Raw genomic sequence first — 21,945 nt, forward strand, 5'->3', positions numbered from 1 at the left:
CACCTAGATGCATCTTTATACCTCTTTTATAAAGGTAACATCTGCCCCAATGCGTCTTTATAAAAACTCCTGCACAAAGCTGCCCCTAGGCTTTGAGGCTGACGGGGAATCACTGTATCTTGATAACGGGTAAGGGGATTTCATATATCACCTTTCTGTGGTATAACCAAAGTGGTTTACATTTATTATATGCAGGTACTTTCTCTGTCCATAGTGGGCAAAATTTCCCAGGGGCATGTACATATAAACCCTTATAACGGTCTATTCTGGAACTGATAATCCTTCTTTCATTGGATATTGGCCCTCTTTGTACCAAAATACATCGGGAGAGGGTGTTGCAACAAATGTTCTGACCTAAAATTTCCCTCCAGCATTGGTATCAGATCCGGAAGCCCTATGGATAGTAACACGGTGATGTCCCTTCCTCTCTTCCTTTCCTCACAAAGACACATATTTCTAGAATGGAAGAAAACAAATTCAGTCTGACTGAAATGATAATGTTAGCGCAAAAAAAGGGAGCAACAAATATACAAACAAAAGCAACGAACACATAAAAGAGCTTCCAAGCCTACAGAACCGGGACTAAATATTCTTTATTTTCAAATACCCGACACTGCCAATGTTTCGGCCAATGGCCTGCATCAGGGGTCTGCCTGCACTTTTCTGCTAGGTACTGGTAAAGAAGCCTTCCTTTGTGGGGAGCCCATCTGCCTGCTGAAAGGAACTGGATGGCTTGGAGTTCTGAGCCGTGGCATATCTGGAGGAGTGGCCAAGGCAGTATTTGGGTGGGATGTGGGCTAACTTAGACTTAGATTATTCCTGCAGGACATCTGTCTTACTACTAATAATAACAACTTTATTTTTCTATACTGCCAACACCCAAAGAGTTCTAGGCGGTTCACAAAATAAGAGAACTGAAAAATTGAGTGATGAAATACAGAACATATGAAAAGCAACAGTACAATATTCAGTTTTATACTATTATAGTGTATGAAAACAGGTATAAGTGCCAAAAAGGTATCCAAAGTGACCAGATAACCACTGCAGAGACAAAGTAAAGACCTCCCCTCCCCCCCGTGTTCACTGACCCCTTCATATCCCCACAAAATCAGAATAAAAAAGTACATGCCTGTCTCCAGAACATCAGCACCTGGTATAGGAAATCCTAGCGGAGCTGCAACATGTGCCTTAAATAGCCTGTGGGGTGAGCTAGTGCTAGTGCAGAAATTTCCTGCCGGTCCACAGGGCTTGGATGTGCATCAGGCCCAAAACTGTGTTCTTCAATTGCTGGTGTGTGGTGCAATCGATGCATTGTTAATAAGATTATATTGTGTGTATATATGAATGGAAAAAATAGTGTTACAATTAGGACTATGGGGACAGGGTCTGGGGTGGAGATTGGGTAGAGATGGGCAGGGTCTGGCCCACAACTTAGCCCAGTGTTCTTCAACCGTCGGTCTGTGGACTGATGCCGGTCCACAAAACAATTCTTTTATTTCTGCCGGTCCATAGGTGTAAAAAGGTTGAAGAACACTGGGCTAGTGAACCATAGAGAGGAGTAGTAAGACCCATAAGCCACTCTAACCACTACATGTATGGTGGAAAATGTGAGCCCGCCAAAACCCTACTCTACTGCCATATATGTGCCACCTGCAGCCATAAGGGCTGAAGCTGTAGACAGGTGGGTATAGTGGGTTTTGGGGGCTCACAACCTATAAGGGAGTTCTGGTAAGATGTTTATGTGGCACCCTTTTTGTGAAGTTCACAGCAGTGCTCTATAAGGTGCCCCACTGCTCTGTTACCATGTCTGGGTGGCCAGTCCATTACAAGATTGGCTCCTCCCACATCTAACTGGTCTCGTTCAGGGCGTTTGGGCCTTGGACAAAATTTTGGTCAAAAATGGGGTATAAAGATAGACGTCCTGGCGGTCAGGGTGACCCAATGGCTTGGACATCCAGCTAGACAATTTTCGAGAAAAAATATATTTTAGACGTATTTTTTGAAAATGGGCATTTTCCCACTGCTGACTTTGGCCAGCTAGCGCCATATGCCCACATGTTTTGATTATGCTCCTCTGTATCTTCAAAGATTCTTACCTTTTACTGAAAACACCCCATGGAAATGAAACTCAATTTGGCCAAAAAGGAAAGCAATACAGGGCTGTCCCCAGGACAAAAAAGAATCTGATGTTTCTCAGGGCAAGCAATTGTATTCCTATAAATCAGCGGCTGCATAGACTGGCTTGTTACACCCAGACCAAACTTATCTGCCACATGGAACTAAACTTCAGATAACACTGCTGAGTAAAATCTGTTACCTCTCTAGCTATCACAAAGTACAAGTGCATTCTCTTGTGCACTCAGCCAGCAATGGCAATACGCCTGAAATCCAGCCTCACTCTCATTGTACCTTGTTGCAAGTACATCGCACAGTGCAAGTGCATCACCTAGTGCCCTCATCCAGCAATAACAGTATGCCGGAAATCCACATTCGCTTACGACATCTGTGGCAGTAATTATTTCCAACGTACACCGCACAAGTCACATATTCAAAGGACTCTGACAGAGGTGGACACTTCCACCCTATGAACTCACAATCACAACTACCAAAAGGGAGAAAAAAGGACCTCAGAAACCACTCATAGCACCCAAATCATTATAGTGCACGTGATACCAGGTTCATGCTGCCTTTCATCGGTCCAAAAAACAAACTCCATTTCACACATTATTAAACATTGTGTTATGTCCACAGTGATTCACTATCACATATTGTTATATATAAAACCAGCTACAATTGTGGTTCAAAAGTAGTAATTTGGACGTTTTTAACCAACAAAACATCCAAATGCACTTTATACCATATTTTGGAGTCCTTCGAGGGATCTGATTTGTGGGGGCAGTTGATTTCAGTAGCTTGGTATGAAATGGGAGTAGAATCAACATCTGACGCTCTGTAGTTGGACAGCACAACCAGGGGGGTGTTTGGAGGCGAGTTTCCTTCTGCGAGTGGAATGGTCTGGATGGCACATATGGAGGAAGCTTAGTTGACTTGTAATCTGGCGCCATGTTGTACAGGGATTTGTATGCTATCATCAAGCCCTTAAAGACACAGTGTTTAGCTATGGAAAGCCAGTGAGTTGACGATAGAGCCTGGGAAACCAGGTCGGGGGGTGAAGGTTCTTCAGGACTCTGATTGCTGTGTTTCATTCATGCTGAAGACATTTAATATTCTTTGACGTGAGACCGTTGAATAGTGCATTGCAGTAGTCTACATGGGAGAGGACAAAGGCATAGAGAAGTTGGGTGAAGTCAGATTCTGAGAAATAGTTGCTTATATTCTGGAGTTGTCGCAGGTAGCAGAATGAAGAAGAGACCACCTGAGAGATGTGGTTGGAATGTGATAGGTTGGCGTCAAGGAGTATCCCTAAGCCGCATGCCTGGTTCTTTGCAGTTATGGTAATTGATTCCCAAAGTAGTGTGGGGCGGGGGTGAGTGCAGTGCTCTTTGCGGATCCAAAGGAGTTCTATTTTGGAGGCAATTCACTGCAATTTTTTAATGGCCATCCAGTTTTTGATTTCTGTGAGGCAGTTCATTAGTTTTGTGGTCTGGGAGTCATGGTGTTCTCTCAGTGGTAGGTACAGCTGGATGTCATCAGCGAAGGAGTGCATCTGGATTCGATGTTTGTAGGCTGTGTAGGACAGGTTTGATGTAGAGGGATAGATAGGGACATGATGCTATGGGATCTGTTACTGAGGAAGGACGTGAACCAGCATAATGTCGGTGGTTAAACTTCTGAGTCACTGGAAAGTGAATTTTTCTGTTCAGGGTCTGATTTGTTGGAACAGGCTCTCTATGGATCTTAGGCAAGAATCATCGGTTTTACAGTTTAGAAAAAAGATGAAAACTTTATTTTTGCGTGCTTTTTCAACCAATAGCAGCGAATAATGAACCAGCAGTCAAGTCTTAGTCAAGTAGAAGCAATAGAGATGTTTTGCTTTGTTGGTGTTTATTCATTGTTGGTTGTATTGTTATATGTTTGTTTGTTGTATTGTAATATGTTCATTGTATTATGTTGCTTTATTGAAATAAAGGTTGTATGAGAAGGCTGTAATTGGGTTTTTTTCATTTCGACGTTTTATTTACTCCGCATAGAATTGTAGGATATGCGGAATATAAATTTTTTAAACAAATAAATAATGCTGCATCTTGGATGCCAATCTCAGAGAGTCGTGTGATTAGGAGTGGATAATCAATGGTGTCGAAGGCTGCACTGAGGTCCCGTAGCACCAGGATAGAAACATAGAAACATAGAAGATGATGGCAGAAAAGGGCCACGGCCCAACAAGTCTGCCCACTCTAATGACCCACCCCCTAAATTCTTCCCTGAAGTGATCCCACATGCTTATCCCATTTTCTCTTAAAGTCCAGCGTGCTGCTGGCCTGAATTACCTGCAGTGGAAGACTATTCCAATGATCAACCACCCTTTCGGTGAAGAAGTATTTCCTGGTGTCACTATGAAATCTCCCACCCCTGAGTTTCAACGGATGTCCTCTTGTCGCCATAGGTTCTTTAAGAAAAAAGATATCCTCTTCTACCTCAACCACGGCCCGTGACATATTTGAACGTCTCAATCATGTCTCCCCTTTCTCTACGCTCGAGTGAGTATAGCTGCAACTTACCCAGCCTTTCCTCATACAGGAGATCCTTGAGTCCTGAGACCATCCTGGTGGCCATTCACTGAACTGACTCCATTCTCTGCACATCTTTTTGATAATGCGGTCTCCAGAATTGTACACAATATTCCAGATGAGGTCTCACCATGGATCTGTACAACGGTATTATAACTTCAGTCTTCCGGCTGACGAAGCTTCTTCGGATACAACCCATCATTTGTCTAGCCTTGGATGAAGCTTTCTCCACTTGATTGGCAGACTTCATGTCTTCGCTAATGATTACTCCCAAGTCCCGTTCTGCTGTAGTTCTTGCTAAGGTCTCACCATTTAGGGTGTAAGTTCTGCATGGATTTCTGTTGCCAAGGCGCATGACCTTATACTTTTTGGCATTAAAACTTAGTTGCTAAGTTGAGGACCAATGTTCCAGTAAGAGTAGGTCCTGCGTCATGCAGTCGGGCACTGTGCTTTTGCCTATTATGTTGCATAGTTTGTGTCATCGGCGAATAATGCAATTTTCCCTTGAAGCCCTTGAGCCAGGTCCCTTACGAAGATATTAAATAGGATCGGACCCAAAACCGAACCCTGCGGCACTCCACTGATCACTTCTGACGTTTCGGAGAGAGTACCGTTCACCACCACCCTCTGAAGTCTACCACTGAAACTGTCTTTTACCCATGCAGTTAACATTTCTCCTAATCCCATCGAACTCATCTTGCTCAATAACCTGCGGTGTGGGACACTATCAAAAGCTTTACTAAAGTCCAAGTACACGACATCCAGGGAAAGATTGAAGAGCGCGGATAACAGTTCCACTAGGACATCACTCAACTCTCTAAGCACCCTGGGATATAGATAGCGTTACCTTTATCCATTAATTTACAGCCATTGTCGATGTCAAGAAGAATGGTTTCTATAGTGTGGAATTTCCTGAATCCCGATTGGAAAGTGGATAGGGCAACTTAGTTGTTGATGAAAGAGTATAATTGGCTTGATATGCCACTTTTCTGTGAACCAATCAAAGAGTAAAAAATACATGATTAAATTGTCTCTTTTCTTTGATGTTTCTGGACCATAGACTGTAAAGTCCACCTGGTACTGTCCTAGGTTTCAACTGCTGGAGTTGCCATCCAAGCTCACTCCAGCCTATCCAACCATCCCACCATCCAACTGTTTGCAGGATATCTACTGTAAAGTCTGGCCAGTAAAGTCCTCCTGTTCCAAGTTAGTGGAGTTTCCCTCAGTCCATCCTACACCAAATCACCATATATGGGACACAGACCGTGCAAGTCTGTCCAGTACCGGCCTTAGTTCTTTAATTTATACCTTTCATTTTCTAATGAGATCTGTGTTTATCCCATGCTTTTTTAAATTCCATCACTGTTTTCCTCTCCACCACTTCCCTCGGGAGGGCATACCAGGCATCCACCACCCTTTAACATTACTCCTAGGTCTTCCTCCCTGAAACCTCAATTTATGTCCTCTAGTTTTTCCCTACTCTGGAAAACATTTGGTCCTATATTAATACTTTTCAAGTATTTAAATGTCTGTATCATATCTCCTCTGTCCCTCCCCTCTTCCAGAGTATACATTATTTAGGTCTTCCAGTCTCTTCTCACACTTATTTGGTTCAAATCCCTTACTATTTTCGTTGCCTTCCTCTGAACTGCTTCAAGTCTTTTTATATCCTTCAACAGATATAGGTCACCAATGACCTATATAGGGGCATCAAAACCTCTCTTCTTCTGCTGGTAAATCTTCTTTCTATACATCCTAGCATCTTTCTGACTATAACAACAAGTTTCAAGTGTTTATTAAAATTTGATAAATCACCTATCCAATTTCTAAGTGATGTACATATTATAAAAAAGTTTAAACAACCTACAAGCTACATGAAACCTCACAAAGACTTTACAATGTACATGATCCAAGGGAGAAGAGGAGAGAAATACATTTTATAATAGGATAGGGAGACACTGTTTAAATGCCTTTAGATCCTCAGACACAATCACATAAAGGTCCCTCTCTCCATCTGTGATTATCAGCCACTCACCTCTCAACACATACGGTTCCCTTGGATTTCTACCCCCTTCAAATGTATCACTCTGCACTTTGCATTCTACAGGTTATTTATACCTGCTCTCAAGTAGATAAGAACATAAGAACAGCTTTACTAGGTCAGACCAATGGTCCATCAAGCCCAGTAGCCCGTTCTCACGGTGGCCAATCCAGGTCACCAGTACTTGGCCAAACCCCAAGGTATAGCAATATTCCATGCTACCAATACAGGGCAAGCAGTGGCTTCCTCATGTCTTTCTCAATAATAGACTATGGACTTTTCTTCCAGGAACTTGTCCAAACCTTTCTTAAAAACCAGCTACGCTATCTGCTCTTACCACATCCTCTTGCAAATGGCACCATTATCAGTGGCTGCCTACAAAAGCAACACCATTCGCATGTCAATCACGCTATAGTGCTTTTTGCAGAATCTCAGCCACGTCAAAAGGAGGCGCCGGAAATATAGTCCAGGATTTTACAGGCCTATATTTACAGCACCTACCTGTGATAAGATTTGCATCTACATCCACTTCCCGGTGCAAACCACACCTACTTTTGACATAGGCACCTCTATAGATGGAACTTGTATGGCATTCTTTTCTGAAATAAACATCTGTCTGAATCCTGGCCTCTGAAGTACAGTCTGGGAATGACAGTTCATAGAACACTGGGATCATATTGTTTTTCAAAATATTTTATTATAAAAATGTTAAACCCAGTAGTGAAAAAATCTTATACATTATTTATTTATTCATTCAATTTTCTATATCGTTCTCCCAGAGAAGTTCAGAACGGTTTACATGAGTTTATTCAGGTTCTCGAGCATTTTTCCCTTTATGTCCTGGCAGGCTCACAATCTATCTAATGCACCTGGGGCAATGGGGGGATTAAGTGACTTGCCCAGGGTCACAAGGAGCAGCATAGGTTTGAACCCACAACCTCAGGCTGTTGAGGCTGTAGCTTTAACCTCTACGCCATACTCTCCCCATCATACGCAGAAATGTTTAAACTGATTTAAATACTTTTTAAAAAAATTGACTCTACATAGCAGCCCAGTATCAGCTGTACAGAGAAATATGGGCTACTGAAATGGCTTCACTGTGCAAATTCTGCATTATTATCTCCGCTGACGTCTGAAGGATCTGTAAATCTTCTCTTCGTAGGGTCTCTACCAAAGCCAGATGCTGCTCCAGATCCACACTCTCACTTTGCAGATGGGAAAGCTAAAATAAGAGAACAAGACAGGAACATTCACTAAAAGAGACTCAGAATATGAACTTGTGCAACTGAAGGTAAATTATTTGTTTTTGGCCTAGCACGTTTTTAAAAATTTTATTGTAATGCAATTTTACAAATAATCAAGCAAGACAATAAATTCTTGATATAAACATTTTCCTAGAGGCAGAACAGGAGTGGGATGGGACAACTGGTTTTAAGAAAGGTTTGGACAATTTCCTGCAGGAAAAGTCTATAGTCTGTTATTGAGGAAGACATGGGGGGGGGGAAGCCACTGCTTGCCCTGGATCAGTAGCATGGAATGTTGATACTCTTTGGGGTTCCGGAATCTTGTTATTCTTTGGATTCTGTATGGAATGTTGCTACTCTTTGGGTTTTGGCCAGATACTAGTGATCTGGATTGGTCGCCGTGAGAACGGGCTACTGGGCTTGATGGACAATTGATCTGACCCAGTAAGGCTATTCTTATGTTCTCAACTGCCTTTCCAAATGAAGAGTAGTCAAGAGGATCAATAAAACCACCAAAGAAGGAGTGGAAAATATGAAAAAGGATCTGCAAAAATTAGAGAAATGGTTTAATGCCTGGCAACTAAAATTCAATGCAAAAAAATGCAGAGTAATGCATTTGGGGATTAATAATCGGAAGGAACCGTATATGCTGGGAGGAGAGAAGCTGATATGCACAGACGGGGAGAGGGACCTTGGGGTGATAGTGTCCGAAGACCTAAAGGCGAAAAAACAGTGTGACAAGGCAGTGGCTGCTGCCAGAAGGATGCTGGGCTGTATAAAGAGAGGCGTAGTCAGTAGAAGGAAAAAGGTCTTGATGCCCCTGTACAGGTCATTGGTAAGGCCCCACTTGGAGTACTGTGCTCAGTTTTGGAGACCGTATCTGGCGAAGGACGTAAGAAGACTTGAGGCGGTCCAGAGGAGGGCGACGAAAATGATAGGAGGCTTGCACCAGAAGACGTATGAGGAGAGACTGGAAGCCCTGAATATGTATACCCTAGAGGAAAGGAGAGACAGGGGAGATATGATTCAGACGTTCAAATACTTGAAGGGTATTAACGTAGAACAAAATCTTTTCCAGAGAAAGGAAAATGGTAAAACCAGAGGACAGAATTTGAGGTTGAGGGGTGGTAGATTCAGGGGCAATGTTAGGAAATTCTACTTTACGGAGAGGGTAGTGGATGTCTGGAATGCGCTCCCGAGAGAGGTGGTGGAGAGTAAAACTGTGACTGAGTTCAAAGAAGCGTGGGATGAACACAGATGATCTAGAATCAGAAAATAATATTAAATATTGAACTAAGGCCAGTATTGGGCAGACTTGCACGGTCTGTGACTGTATATGGCCATTTGGTGGAGGATGGGCTGAGGAGGGCTTCAATGGCTGGGAGAGTGTAGATGGGCTGGAGTAGGTTTTAACAGAGATTTCAGCAGTAGGAACCCAAGCACAGTACCGGGTAGAGCTTTGGATTCTTGCCCAGAAATAGCTAAGAAGAAAAAAATAAAAAAATTGAATCAGGTTGGGCAGACTGGATGGACCATTTGGGTCTTTATCTGCCGTCATCTACTATGTTATTATGTATGTTACATTTATTGTATCCATCCACAAAGGTATAGACCCGACACAGAACTGTGTTTCAGCATATCGCACGCCTGCCTCAGGGGTCACACATGCATTCAAGCAGGAGATATTGTGAACAAAATCAAAACTGCTCAGAAAAAAAAGCTTTGTGGGCCTATTGGAATCAATGTGATCTACCATTCTTTGCAAGGTTGGGTCTATACTTTTGTGGATGGATTCAATAAATGTAGGGTTTTATTGATCCTCTTGACTACTCTTCATTTGGAAAGGCAGTTGTCTCATCCTACTCCTGTTCTGATTCTTGTTGTTTCCGTGGGCTGATTTCTTGTTGGACTTTTTTTTTTGTACTCTAATCTGGTTTCTTATTTGAAATTGTTTTATAAAAAAAAAAAAAAACATACCAGATATTCAGGTATGTTTATCTTCTCTACTCCAAGGGATTTTCGTTATAGGACTTTTTTAGATAGGACACTGGAATATCAGGCGGGTAAGATGAATTCTTGGATGAGTCCGTTGATTGTCCAAGCTTATTCATACCCTATATTTAGAAAACTATTAAAAACTCATTTATTTGATAAACAAGAATGCTGATTCCTTTAAAGTATATGTTACTATGGTGCCTTTTCTTATCAGGTTGTGTTTTTAACAGTTTTTATCTCCAAACTTTTTAGTATAGCAGTTTTTTGTTACTGATGTATTAATAGCTGAGCATTTTTAAAATCCAATTTATATTTTGTTATATTAATTGAGGTATTAGAATGTAGCGTGTTCAAGATTGTATTTCTAACTGAAATGTCTTGGTTTCTTCGCTGTTGTGAACTGCCTAGAACTACTGGTGGGGCAGTATACAAGAAAATAAATTATTATTATTATTTCTTAATAGAAATTTTCCAAACATAAATCAATGATTCATGAGTAACAAAATACCAATTCTAAGGCAATAAGAAGATCTTAACTCACAACAGAGAGTTCCAAGAATAAACCTTAGAAAGCAGGCACACTAAGGGGTCCTTTTAGCAGGATGCACTCAGGGGTCCTGTGGTAAGTCTGAAATCAGTGTATGGAGGGGGCATATTTGGGGGGGAGCAGAGAGTAGGTATTTCTGCACTAATCAGTTTAGTGCAGGATTACTGCCTGAGCCCTTACCGTTTACAAAATAAGCTAACATGATAATAATACATTTTTTAACAGCTATGAGCTAATTTTGCCATTAGCACATGGCCACTAATGTGAAAAATGGAAAATTGCCCATTTTACTGCAGTGGTAAAAAAAAAAAAAAGGAAAACACCATATAAGGGCATGCTAAGGCCACTTTGAACCACAGAAGTAGAGTAACTCAGGGCTGTGGAGTCGGTAGATAAATGTTCCGACTCCGACTCCAGGTACCCGAAATTTCCTCTGACTCCGACTCCTCGACTCTGACTCCACAGCACTGGTTAATTTTCAGATCGTTAAAATGGAATGTCAAGTTGAGAGAAATGAGCATTTTCGACACCACCTTCTTTTTGCTTTTAATCAAGGTTCTAAGGCCGCAGAAGCTGCTCGCAACATTTGTGCTGTGTATATAGTGGGTGCTATAGCTGAAAGAATCGCTCGTGATTGGTATGCCAAGTTCAAAAATGGAGTCAGTAGATAAATGTTCCGACTCCGACTCCTCAGTTTTTTGTACTTCTGACTCCGACTCCAGGTACCCGAAATTTCCTCCGACTCCACAGCCCTGGAGTAACTGCTGTAAAGCTCATTTTTTACTGTTACATAAGCCAGTGATTTCCAAACTTGGTCCTGGAGGCGCCCCAGCCAGGTCAGGATATTCACAATGAATATTCATGAGAGAGAGGAAGAAGGAAACAGTTCCATCAGAAGAGGACTGGACACACCATCCATTATAAGCCAGGTGAACTTGGAAGAGCTATTATTCCTCCCTGGAAATGAACTAGGGGAAATAAATCCACTTTTTAGGATCTGCTGGGTACTTGCAACCCAGACTAGCTATTTTCAGAGACAGGATAGTTTGCTGGTCTTATGTTTTCAGGTGGACTTCCGCTCAGTGGTATAAATTAATATCTGGATTTTTGGAATAAGAAACCAAAGACTGGTCTGCGTGACATTTGGAGCATTGAGATAAAGCACCAAATTACAGCGTCTCAATGGCCACGAATTTGGGCTTGGAGGATGAGATATACGGCGTTGGCATCTATGAGACAAACTTGGGTTTTTTTGTTACATAGAGCATTTTGGACCCCCAGATAAATGATATAGAAACAGGGACGAAGTGTGAGATAATAAAATTTGCGGACGACACCAAACTATTTAGTGGAGCACGGACTAAAGAGGACTGCAAAGAATTGCAAAGGGAGTTGAACAAACTAGGGGAATGAGCGACGAGATGGCAGATGAAGTTCAACGTTGAGAAATGTAAAGTATTGCATGCAGAAACTATTAAAAACTCATTTATTTGATAAACAAGAATGCTGATGGGAGGGGTGTTATTGAATGAGAGTACCCAAGAAAAAGACTTGGGGGTAATGGTGGACATGACAATGAAGCCGATGGCACATTGCGCAGTGGCCGCTAAGAAAGCGAATAGAATGCTATGTATAATCAAGAAGGGTATTACAACCAGGACGAAAGAAGTTATCCTGCCGCTGTACCAGGCGATGGTGCGCCCGCATCTGGAATACTGCGTTCAATATTGGTCGCCGTACCTTAAGAAGGACATGGCGTTACTCGAGAGGGTTCAGAGGAGAGCGACGCGTCTGATAAAGGGGATGGAAAACCTTTCATACGCTGAGAGACTGGAGAAACTGGGTCTCTTTTCCCTGGAGAAGAGGAGACTTTTAGAGGGGATATGATAGAGACTTATAAGATCATGAAGGACATAGAGAGAGTAGAGAGGGACAGATTCTTCAAACTCTCAAAAAATAAAAGAACAAGAGGGCATTCGGAAAAGTTGAAAGGGGACAAATTCAAAACGAATGCTAGGAAGTTCTTCTTTACCCAACGAGTGATGGACACCTGGAATGCGCTTCCAGAGGCTGTAATAGGGCAGAGTACGGTACTGGGGTTTAAGAAAGGATTGGACAATTTCCTCCTGGAAAAGGGGATTAGAAGAGTATAAATAGAGGATTACTGCAGAGGTCCTGGACCTGTTGGGCCGCCGCGTGAGTGGACTGCTGGCACGATGGACCTCAGGTCTGACCCAGCAGAGGCATTGCTTATGTTCTTATGTTCTTACGATTACAGAAATTAGATAGCTCTAAGTCTAATAGAAACATAGAAACATAGAAAAAAGCGGCAGAAAAGGGCTATAGCCCACCAAGTCTGCCCATTCCAAGTATCCCTCCCCCCTGAGTTTACTCCCTTAACGATCCCACATGAGTATCCCATTTTCTCTTAAAATCCGTCACGTTGCTGGCCTCTATCACCTGGAGTGGGAGTCTGTTCCAATGATCCACCACTCTTTCGGTGAAGAAGTACTTCCTGGAGTCGCCATGAAACTTCCCTCCCCTGACTTTCAGTGGATGTCCTCTGGTGGTCGAGGGTCCCATGAGCCAGAAGATATCCTCTTCTGTCTCGATGCGTCCCGTGATGTACTTATACGTTTCAATCATATCTCCCCGTTCTCTTCTTTCCTCAAGTGAGTACAGCCGCAATTTCTTTAGTCTTTCTTCATACGTGAGATTCCTGAGCCCCAAGACCATCCTGGTGACCGTTCGCTGCACCGACTCGATCCTCAGCACGTCCTTTCGGTAGTGTGGTCTCCAAAACTGAACACAGTACTCCAAGTGAGGCCTCACCATGGCTCTGTACAACGGCATCATAACTTCAGGTCTCCTGCTGACAAAACCTCTGCGGATACATCCCATCATTTGTCTTGCCCTGGAGGTAGCCTTCTCCATAGATGCTGGCACTGTCATCTCGAAGCTGGGACATTAGATCATTTGTCCTTTGATACTTCGCTTTTGGAAATCCATTTGGGGTCAAATGAACAATTTACTGGAAAATCCGGTGGCATTATCGTATGATACTGTGTTATAAACTTTTGCTCATTATGACAGGGGTTGCCATACAGCAAATTATGAAAAACTGGAAAAATTGGGATCGGCTGAATTATAATTTTTGGTGGAATTCGTTATGCCAAATCTTTAAAATGGAGCAGGTAATAGCCATATAGTAGGGGCATTTTAAGAAATTTAGGGATGTTTGGGAGCCATTAACAAAATATTGTACAGAATGAATATTATTTTTTCCCTTTGTTCATACACGTCCAGGGTAGGGGGGGGATACTTTGTGTTCCTTTTACGAAGCCACGTTAGCGGCTTTATCGCACGCACCTTTTTAGCATGCGCTAAACCCCGCGCTAGCCGAAAAACTACCGCCTTCTCCAGAGGAGGCGGTAGCAGCTAGCGCAGCCAGCAAATTAGTGCGCGCTATTATGTGCGTTAAACCGCTAACGCGGCTTCGTAAAAGGAGCCCTTTAAATTTTCTTATGCTTAAGAACAATTGTTGGGTATAAGGGGGGGAGGGGTATTTGATGTGAATTAGGCTTTGATGGAATATTAAGTGATGGGTAGGGAGGGATTGGGAGGGTTTTTTTATGTTAATTATAATTGTTTTATATATTACATAATATTATAATTGTTTTATATATTCTATAATATTCAAGATATTATAGAATATGAATATAAGAAGGATATGTTGTACTTAAAGTGTTACATATAGGAAAATCAAGTGTGTATAAGTTCATATGACTTTCTCTGGTACACTTGTTGTAATATGCAAAACTGAATAAAGAAATTAAAAAAAAAAAAGTGATGTTAAAGTGTAAAGTGATTGTATCTTATTTTGCACTTATTGAAAGTTTTAAAAATGAATAAAGAATTTAAAATAAGAGACAGGATGTTGGGGCTTAGGGTCTAACGCTCAAAAGGTATAAGAAGATGATAGTGAGGTAAATCAACCTTGACAAGTCCAAAACTCCACCTCACAATATTCAAGAAAGAGATATATGGCTAAATCCATCAACTTAGAGCAGCCACCTCCAATATATTGCACATTCAAGGTTCAGATAAACAGTCTTCTTCAAACCATATCAGAAGTAAGACAAACCAAAAAATGGAATAATCCAATCATTTATTTTCTTCAATACAGCAGAATATTGTGAGGTGGAGCTTAGGGTCTAACCACTGGCAAGACTAGGCGACTCCTGGAGCAGCAGTTTCAGGGTATAGCAAACAGTGGCTCCAGTCAAAGCAAAGCAATACATCCTGACCAGGGCCGCCATCAGAAATTTCTGGGCCCCTTACTGAGCAATCCTATTTGGCCCCCCACGCACCCTTCCCCCCCCCCCCCAACCCCCCCTTCTTCCATGGGCCGAATACACACATACTTTTCTCTGTCGCCGCACTCTTTGACCAAAAGATTTGTAAGCCTGCAACCACGTCAAGGTAGACTCTTTCAGCAGGGCCCTAACCTAACCTAAAATAAACTAATCTATACCTATCTATTCTAAACTAACATATGTCTAATACTGAACTAATAACAAACTAACAAACATCTGCATAATAAATAACTAATAAATAATAGTGCTAGTAGCTATAATTCACTTTTGAATGTAAAATCTCAGTTAAGGATTTCTTTTGACCTTTGTAGGCCAGAAGTAGATCACAATTGCACAATATTTTTTGTAACAAGTATTAAATGTGTTTTTATAAATACTGTAAGCTTAATAAATATATCAGAAAAAACTACACATCTGAGCGCATATCTGAACATACACATCTGTATGATCCCATCCTCCTCTGCTTGCCTATAGCTGCATCATGCATGTTAAAAATGTACGATATGTTGATATGTGCACCTTCCTTCCTTCCCATCCATCCTCCTCAGCCTGTCCTTACACATCCACAGCTGCATGTTAATGATGATGTATATGTTATGATGATAAATAAGTGCATATGAGCACATCATTAACATGCAGCTATGGATGAATATAAAAAAGAAACAATATTCTTTACAATTGTCAATTTATAAATCAGCGTCTTCTCCCCATTCTCTCTTCCCCATTTCCCTTCAGCGTCCTCAGCCCACTCTCTCTCCAATTTCCTTCAGCACACGCACATAAAAACAAGCAAGTAATTTATATCATTTTCATTCTATTCATTCATAGAAATTAAAGTCTAAATAATGCCAGTCACATAACAAAACATGATTTTACAAAAATAATTCCCTGCACAGTCAAGCCTGCAAGGATTACTAGATGTCTTTCAGCAGTTCCCCTCCCTCCCTCCCTCCCCCTTACCTTTGTGGCCAAGTCAAAATGATCTACCAACAATAAAATTTTAAAAACACAAAGCACGCTGTACGCAGAGAAAATGTTAATTATCATTTATATTCCGCGGGTTTTCAAAGAGGTCAAGGCAGATGACTTTATGCAATGTCACCTCAGTAACAACCATACAAAAATAGACAAATATTCCCCCTCCCTTTTTACTAAAACGCGATAGCGGATTTTAGCGCAGGGAGCTGCGCTGAATGCCCCACGCTGCTCTCAACGCTCATAGGCTCCCTGCGCTAAAAAACGCTATTGCGGTTTAGTAAAAGGGGGCCATAGTGCAAAATATAGACAGCATATATAAATTCTCAAAGCAGACACATTTTGATCACTAAATTGAAAATAAAACCATTTTTCCTACCTTTGGTAATTTCATCAGTCTCTGGTTGCACTTTATTCTTCTGACTGTGCATCCAATATTTCTTCCCTTCTTTCAGCCTCCTGTATGCTTCCTCTCCTCCAGACCTCATTCCCTCCCCAAACTTTTTCTTTCTTTCACCCTGTCCCTTCTTTCTTTTTGTACCCCCTTTCTTTCTGTATGTCTGTTTTTCTCTCTCTCACCCTGCCCCCTTCTTTCTCTCTCCACACCCTCTTTCGTTCTGTATGTCTGTTCGCCCTGCTTCTCTTCCCCGCAGGGCCGACCAACTCTCGCCACCCGACGTCAATTCTAACGTCGGAGAGGACGTTCTAGGCCAGCCAGACAGCGATTGGCTGGCCCAGAATGTCCTCTCCGACGTCAGAATTGACGCGAGTGGCGAGAGTTGGCCGGCCTCACAGGGAAAAGCAGGGAGAACTTGGCGCCGGCCTGTTCCCGATGGCGGCGGTGGCACTCAAGTGGCTAAAGAGCCGCAGTTTGCCGGACTAGGGAGAACACTGGAGGGTGGCCAGCTGTGCACCCCCTTGGGACGTAAACCCGGGGCGGGGCGGACCGCCCCCCCCCCACCCTGGTATGCCACTATCTGTACCTCACTCCCTCCCTATGACCAAAAATTCTCCTTTCTTCTATTCCCCGTGTACACAACCATCTCTTTCCCTCCCTTCCTCTCTCCCAAGTCCATGCCTTCTGTGTCCAAAAACTCATTCCCTCCCCCACCTCAGCATCTCTTTCCCTCCCTTCCTCTCTCCCAAGTCCATGCCTTCTGTGTCCAAAAACCCATTCCCTCCCCCACCTCAGCATCTCTTTCCCTCCCTTCCTCTCTCCCAAGTCCATGCCTTCTGTGTCCAAAAACCATTCCATCCCCCACCTCAGCATCTCTTTCCCTCCCTTCCTCTCTCCCAAGTTCATGCCTTGTGTCCAAAAACCCATTCCCTCCCCCACCTCAGCATCTCTTTCCCTCCCTTCCTCTCTCCCAAGTCCATGCCTTCTGTGTCCAAAAACCCATTCCCTCCCCCACCTCAGCATCTCTTTCCCTCCCTTCTTCTCTCCAAAGTCCATGCCTTCTGTGTCCAAAAACCCATTCCCTCCCCCACCTCAGCATCTCTTTCCCTCCCTTCCTCTCTCCCAAGTTCATGCCTTGTGTCCAAAACGCATTCCCTTCCCCCTTTTGTGTTCTGCGTTTGCCTCCCAGCCCATCTTTGCAACTTTCTCAGCAAAACGAAGCTCAAGCCGCGAGGCTTTGTCTTCTGTTTCCTGCCTGCCCTGTCGCGTACAAATAGCCGACCGGAAGTATTCTCCGACGTCAGCACTGACGTCGGAGGGCAGGCTTTGCTTAAGCCCTCCCTTCGACGTCAGCGCTGACATCGGGGAACACTTGCGATCGGCTATGAGCGGCAGGGCAGGCAGGAACAGAAGACGAGCCTCGCGGCTCGAGATGTATTGAACTCCGCGGGTCCCCGTCCAGCTCTCTCCTGTCCACGTGGGGCAGATCGCCCCTCCCCCTAGACTGTGGCCTAGGACCCTGGGGGAGCCCGGGCCCCCTGTCAGCTCCGGGCCCCTGAATGCAGGACTGGTGGTACTGCCCTGATGGCGGCCCTGATCCTGACAGCCATCAATACGTACAGGAGAAGTGGGTACACTTCAAATAGGCCAATTAACTGGGTAAGGACTTTTGGAAATCGCCCTTGCTTTTGTGGAAACTTCCACCACCCCACCCCCACAGTTTATTATATAGAGCAGGGGTGTCCAACCTGCAGCCCCGTGAAGTATTTTGTGAGGCCCCGGTCGAGGGTAATGCAGTGTTTTCCTCTGCTGCCCCCTAGTGTTTACCGTCTTGCCGGCTCCTTCCTCTGTCTTGCTGCAGCGTTTGCACGTTTGTGCGGCCCCAGAAAAAATTTTTTTTCGGCCAGTGCAGCCCAGGGAAGTCAGAAGGTTGGACACCCTTGATGTAGAGCATAATGGCCCAAATTCTGTAACCAGCGCCTACAGTTAGGCACCTATTTCGGAGGCACCTATCTAAATTGAATAATAAGCTCAATTAAGCTTTTTAGTCAGCACTGATTGAAACACAGGCGCCTATCAAGAAAGCGCGATTCTGTAACAAGGCGCCTCTAAAAATTTAGGCGGCCTTCAAAAAAAATAGGCGCTATGCATGTTAGGCGTGAGCGTGGCTACAAGTTAGGTGCCTTGGTGCAGAATCGCTGCTCTTGAGCGTGCTTAAGCCCTGAGCTAGGCACCTTTTAGTTGTGCCTAGAGCTGGCCTATTTCTTGGGCGCCTCCAAAATAGGTTCCGCTCAGCGTGATTCATTAAACAGCACCCAATTTTACTTGAATCGCGCTGAACAGTGCCTAATTAGGCGCCTAACTTTTGGGCCCTTCTTATAGAATTTGCCCTTATGTCTTGGAGGGGATAGAATAGTGGCCTGAAAGTTTAAGTGAGGTAGGGAAGTAAGGCTATAGGTTTGCCTAGAGTGCCCAATACCTTTGCCCTGGCCTAGCCCTGTGGACCCTGGTCTGACTCAGCACGGGTTTTCTTATGTTCCACTCAGTGAATAGGAGTCTATCTGAGAATAACTGACAAGAACAAAAAACCCAGTGTGGATAACAAATGCAGTGAAAAAGGCGATAAGTGACAAGAAAGCATCATTCAAAAAATGGAAAAAGGACAAAACAGAGGAGAACCAAAAGGAACACAAAAAAACACCAAAAGGAGTGTCATCGAGTGGTTAGGAAAGCAAAAAAAGAATATGAAGAGAGACTGGCAGGGGAAGCAACAATAGGTACTTGGAAGACAAAGGGATTGAGGGGTACAGATAAGAGTAGAGGTAGATTATAGGGATGGGATTAGAGGTAAGTTACAAAATTAATCAGGGACCACTGTTCAGGCACTAGGCCTGATGGGCCGCCGCGGGAGCGGACCGCTGAGCAAGATGGACTTCTGGTCTGACTCAGCGGGGGCAACTTCTTATGTTCTTAAGATAATGCAGTGATAAGAAGAGTGCTCGGCACATTAAAGCAGACTACCTTGGTTCCTGCCATGAGATCTTTTGGCATCTTACCTTCCTCAAGGCATCGTGGGTCTCCTCTATTAAATGGCAGCAGATATTTCTTACCAGAGTCAGACTCTTCTGCTCATTTGTGTCCGACACCGTCTCACCAAGCAGCACCTTTTTCCAGCACATGCTAAAATTTAAAATACAAATATGTCTTGACAGCTGAACAATAACTCAGTTTAATCAAAAGTATCTTTCTGCAAATAACAAGTTATTGTTGATGTTAACAGGGGTCGCCATGCAACAGATTACTCAAAATTGGAAAGATTATACTAAATTAAATTATACATTTTGGTGGAACTCAGTTTGTCATATATATAAGATGGAAAAGGTGTTAGCGTTACAACAAGGGAATCTTCATAATTTTAAAAAAAATTGGGAACCGTTGACTAATTATTCTAATGATCAGATATCTTAGCACATGGGTAGTTGATATGTGGGGGCGGGGTGGGAAATGTATATCATATGGAAATAGGAATATTGATAAAAAAGGGGGTATTTGTTCTGTATTACAAGATGATTTGATTGTAAATACAAGTGATTTATGACAATTGATTATAATATGTTTAATCCACTTGTTGTAAGAATTCAAAAATGAATAAATTAAAAATTTAAAAAAAAAACAAAAGTATCTGTAGTACAAAGCTTCTATATAAAAATGCAAAAACTAATAAAAAAGGGGTTAATATTAGAGCAGTGGTGGCCGCGGTTTGATGGGGGGGAGTCCCGCAGGCTCAGCTGATTGGGGAAAATTCCCCTGCCACGATCAGCTGATGGCAAGCTGCGGTCCAGTTTCAGAATCCCCCAGCAAAGGTGGCTGAAATGTAGGCCAGGGTTTTCGGCCTAAATTTCAGCCACCTATCCTTGCGTGAATCAGGTGCGATTCTCTAACCGTCACGTGATTTGACACCTGATCGGCGGCCACCGACATGGGCATCAGTTAGAGAATTTTGGAGTCAGTGCCTAACTCAAAGCCATGTTGGGGATGTTCTGGGGGCAGAGTCAGGATTTAACTGCTTAAGATGATATTCAGCCCTTAAACAGCCAGGTTTAGAGCATAAATGGGACCACATAAAAGTCTGACCTACTTTCATGCGCTATCCCACAGCCACTTAGGTGCTGAATATTGACTTAAGCGGCTAAGTATTTAGCTGGCTCAAAAATAAAGGGATAGTCAAAGTCAAAGCCCAGACAGGGCCCGGCTTTGAATATCTGGAAATAACTCTGTCAGCAGTGAGCAAAACGCTCTCTGCCACTGGTCAGCACTCATTAGACCTGTTTCTAAGTATATTTGACCTGCTGATTCCAAAAATGGCACCTGTTTCCTCCTGCAATATACCACCAAAAAGTATTCACTGTAACTATCCAATTATCTGAGACTACTTAGGACAGATTCCATAAATACGGAGAAAAGACCTCAGTTGTTCCCTGAGAATAAACTCAGGAAACTGCTATGATAAATACTGAATTGTCATAGGGGACACATCCTTGGTCATAGAAAAACTTCGTTAAAGTGCAGTGCATATATATTATCAAATTCTTATAATCAAAAAAACTTAGAATCAAAAAAAGAAATCTGCACTTATCTCAAAATTGTCCTTAGATACGGAACAGATCACAGCTGTTCAATAGTATACAATCTCCCGGTGAAGGGTTTCAATTCAGCTTCTTGAAAATCTTTCCCGCTGCATCAGGGGAATTAATTTAGAAATGAGCTACTGCTTCAAAAATCTTCCTCAAGTTTTTTTGGTTAAATTATAACTTCTGGTGGAATTCAGTATGCCATATATATAAAATGAAGCGTACATTTGCAACACAAACAGATTATATTGATAAGTTTAAGAAGATTTGGAGACCATTAACAGACTTTTGCAATGAATGATACAATTTTCCCATAATAAGATATTTGATAAGAGGGGATATGGGTGGGTTTATTTTATTCATCTCATAAAATAAATAATTTATCATTATATCTTGTTGTATTGTATGCAATTTTCAAAGGAAGGGGAGGGGGTGGGTTTATAATTTGAGTAATAGTTGGTATACTTATTAAGTATTATATACTTTTTCAATATTATAGTAAAGGATTATATAATGATACATTGTATTTACAGTGATGCATGAAGGAATATCAAGTGTGTACTCAATGAAATTGTATAAATTTATGTGTTACACTTGTTGTTATATGAAAAATGAATAAAAAACTTAAAACAAAAAAAAAAAGCAGTTTCCTGAGTTTATTCTCAAGGAACACTGAGGTCTTTTCTCCGTATTTATGGAATCTGCCCTAAGTAGTCTCAGATAATTGGATAGTTACAGTGAATACTTTTTGGTGGTATATTGCATTAATCAGGTATTCTGCTTGTGTTATTACCTGTTTCCTCCTATCAGCTCTAGATTTTGAGATACAGAATATGTGCCATATACCACTCTTCACTCTGCTCGCCCATTAAATAATCAAGAGATTTTAATGTATTGTTTAAATTAATATCTTTTAAACATGAAGGAAACATATTAAAAATTAAAAGAAAACTGTGCAACATGAAAATCTACTTATTTCATACCAAAAGCACAAGTTTATGATACAAACTTTCCAGTCATTTGACACACAAGAAGCTCGTTTTGTAAGACT

At 42.4% G+C, this 21,945-nt stretch overlaps 1 protein-coding gene across 8 annotated transcripts in view; it reads right to left on the reverse strand.

Moving 5' to 3' along the window:
• Positions 1–7,406: 7,406 nt before the first annotated feature.
• The window catches only part of SETD4 (SET domain containing 4), a 59,111-nt gene continuing 44,572 nt past the window's right edge, over positions 7,407–21,945 (reverse strand). For 6 of the 8 annotated variants that reach the window (XM_033949128.1, XM_033949132.1, XM_033949126.1 and 3 more), the window contains 2 exons: positions 19,320–19,443; positions 7,407–7,951 (listed from right to left, as the gene is read on the reverse strand). In XM_033949128.1, the coding sequence (XP_033805019.1) occupies positions 7,787–7,951; positions 19,320–19,443 (289 nt within the window). In that variant the 3' untranslated portion in view covers positions 7,407–7,786. Of the gene's footprint in view, positions 7,952–19,319; positions 19,444–21,945 lie in introns of those variants that run through there. The other 2 variants (XM_033949131.1, XR_004539916.1) reach the window with 2 other exon arrangements.

The sequence above is a fragment of the Geotrypetes seraphini genome, chromosome 6, assembly GCF_902459505.1.
Source record: "Geotrypetes seraphini chromosome 6, aGeoSer1.1, whole genome shotgun sequence".
In the NCBI taxonomy this organism is placed as follows: Eukaryota; Metazoa; Chordata; class Amphibia; order Gymnophiona; family Dermophiidae; genus Geotrypetes; species Geotrypetes seraphini.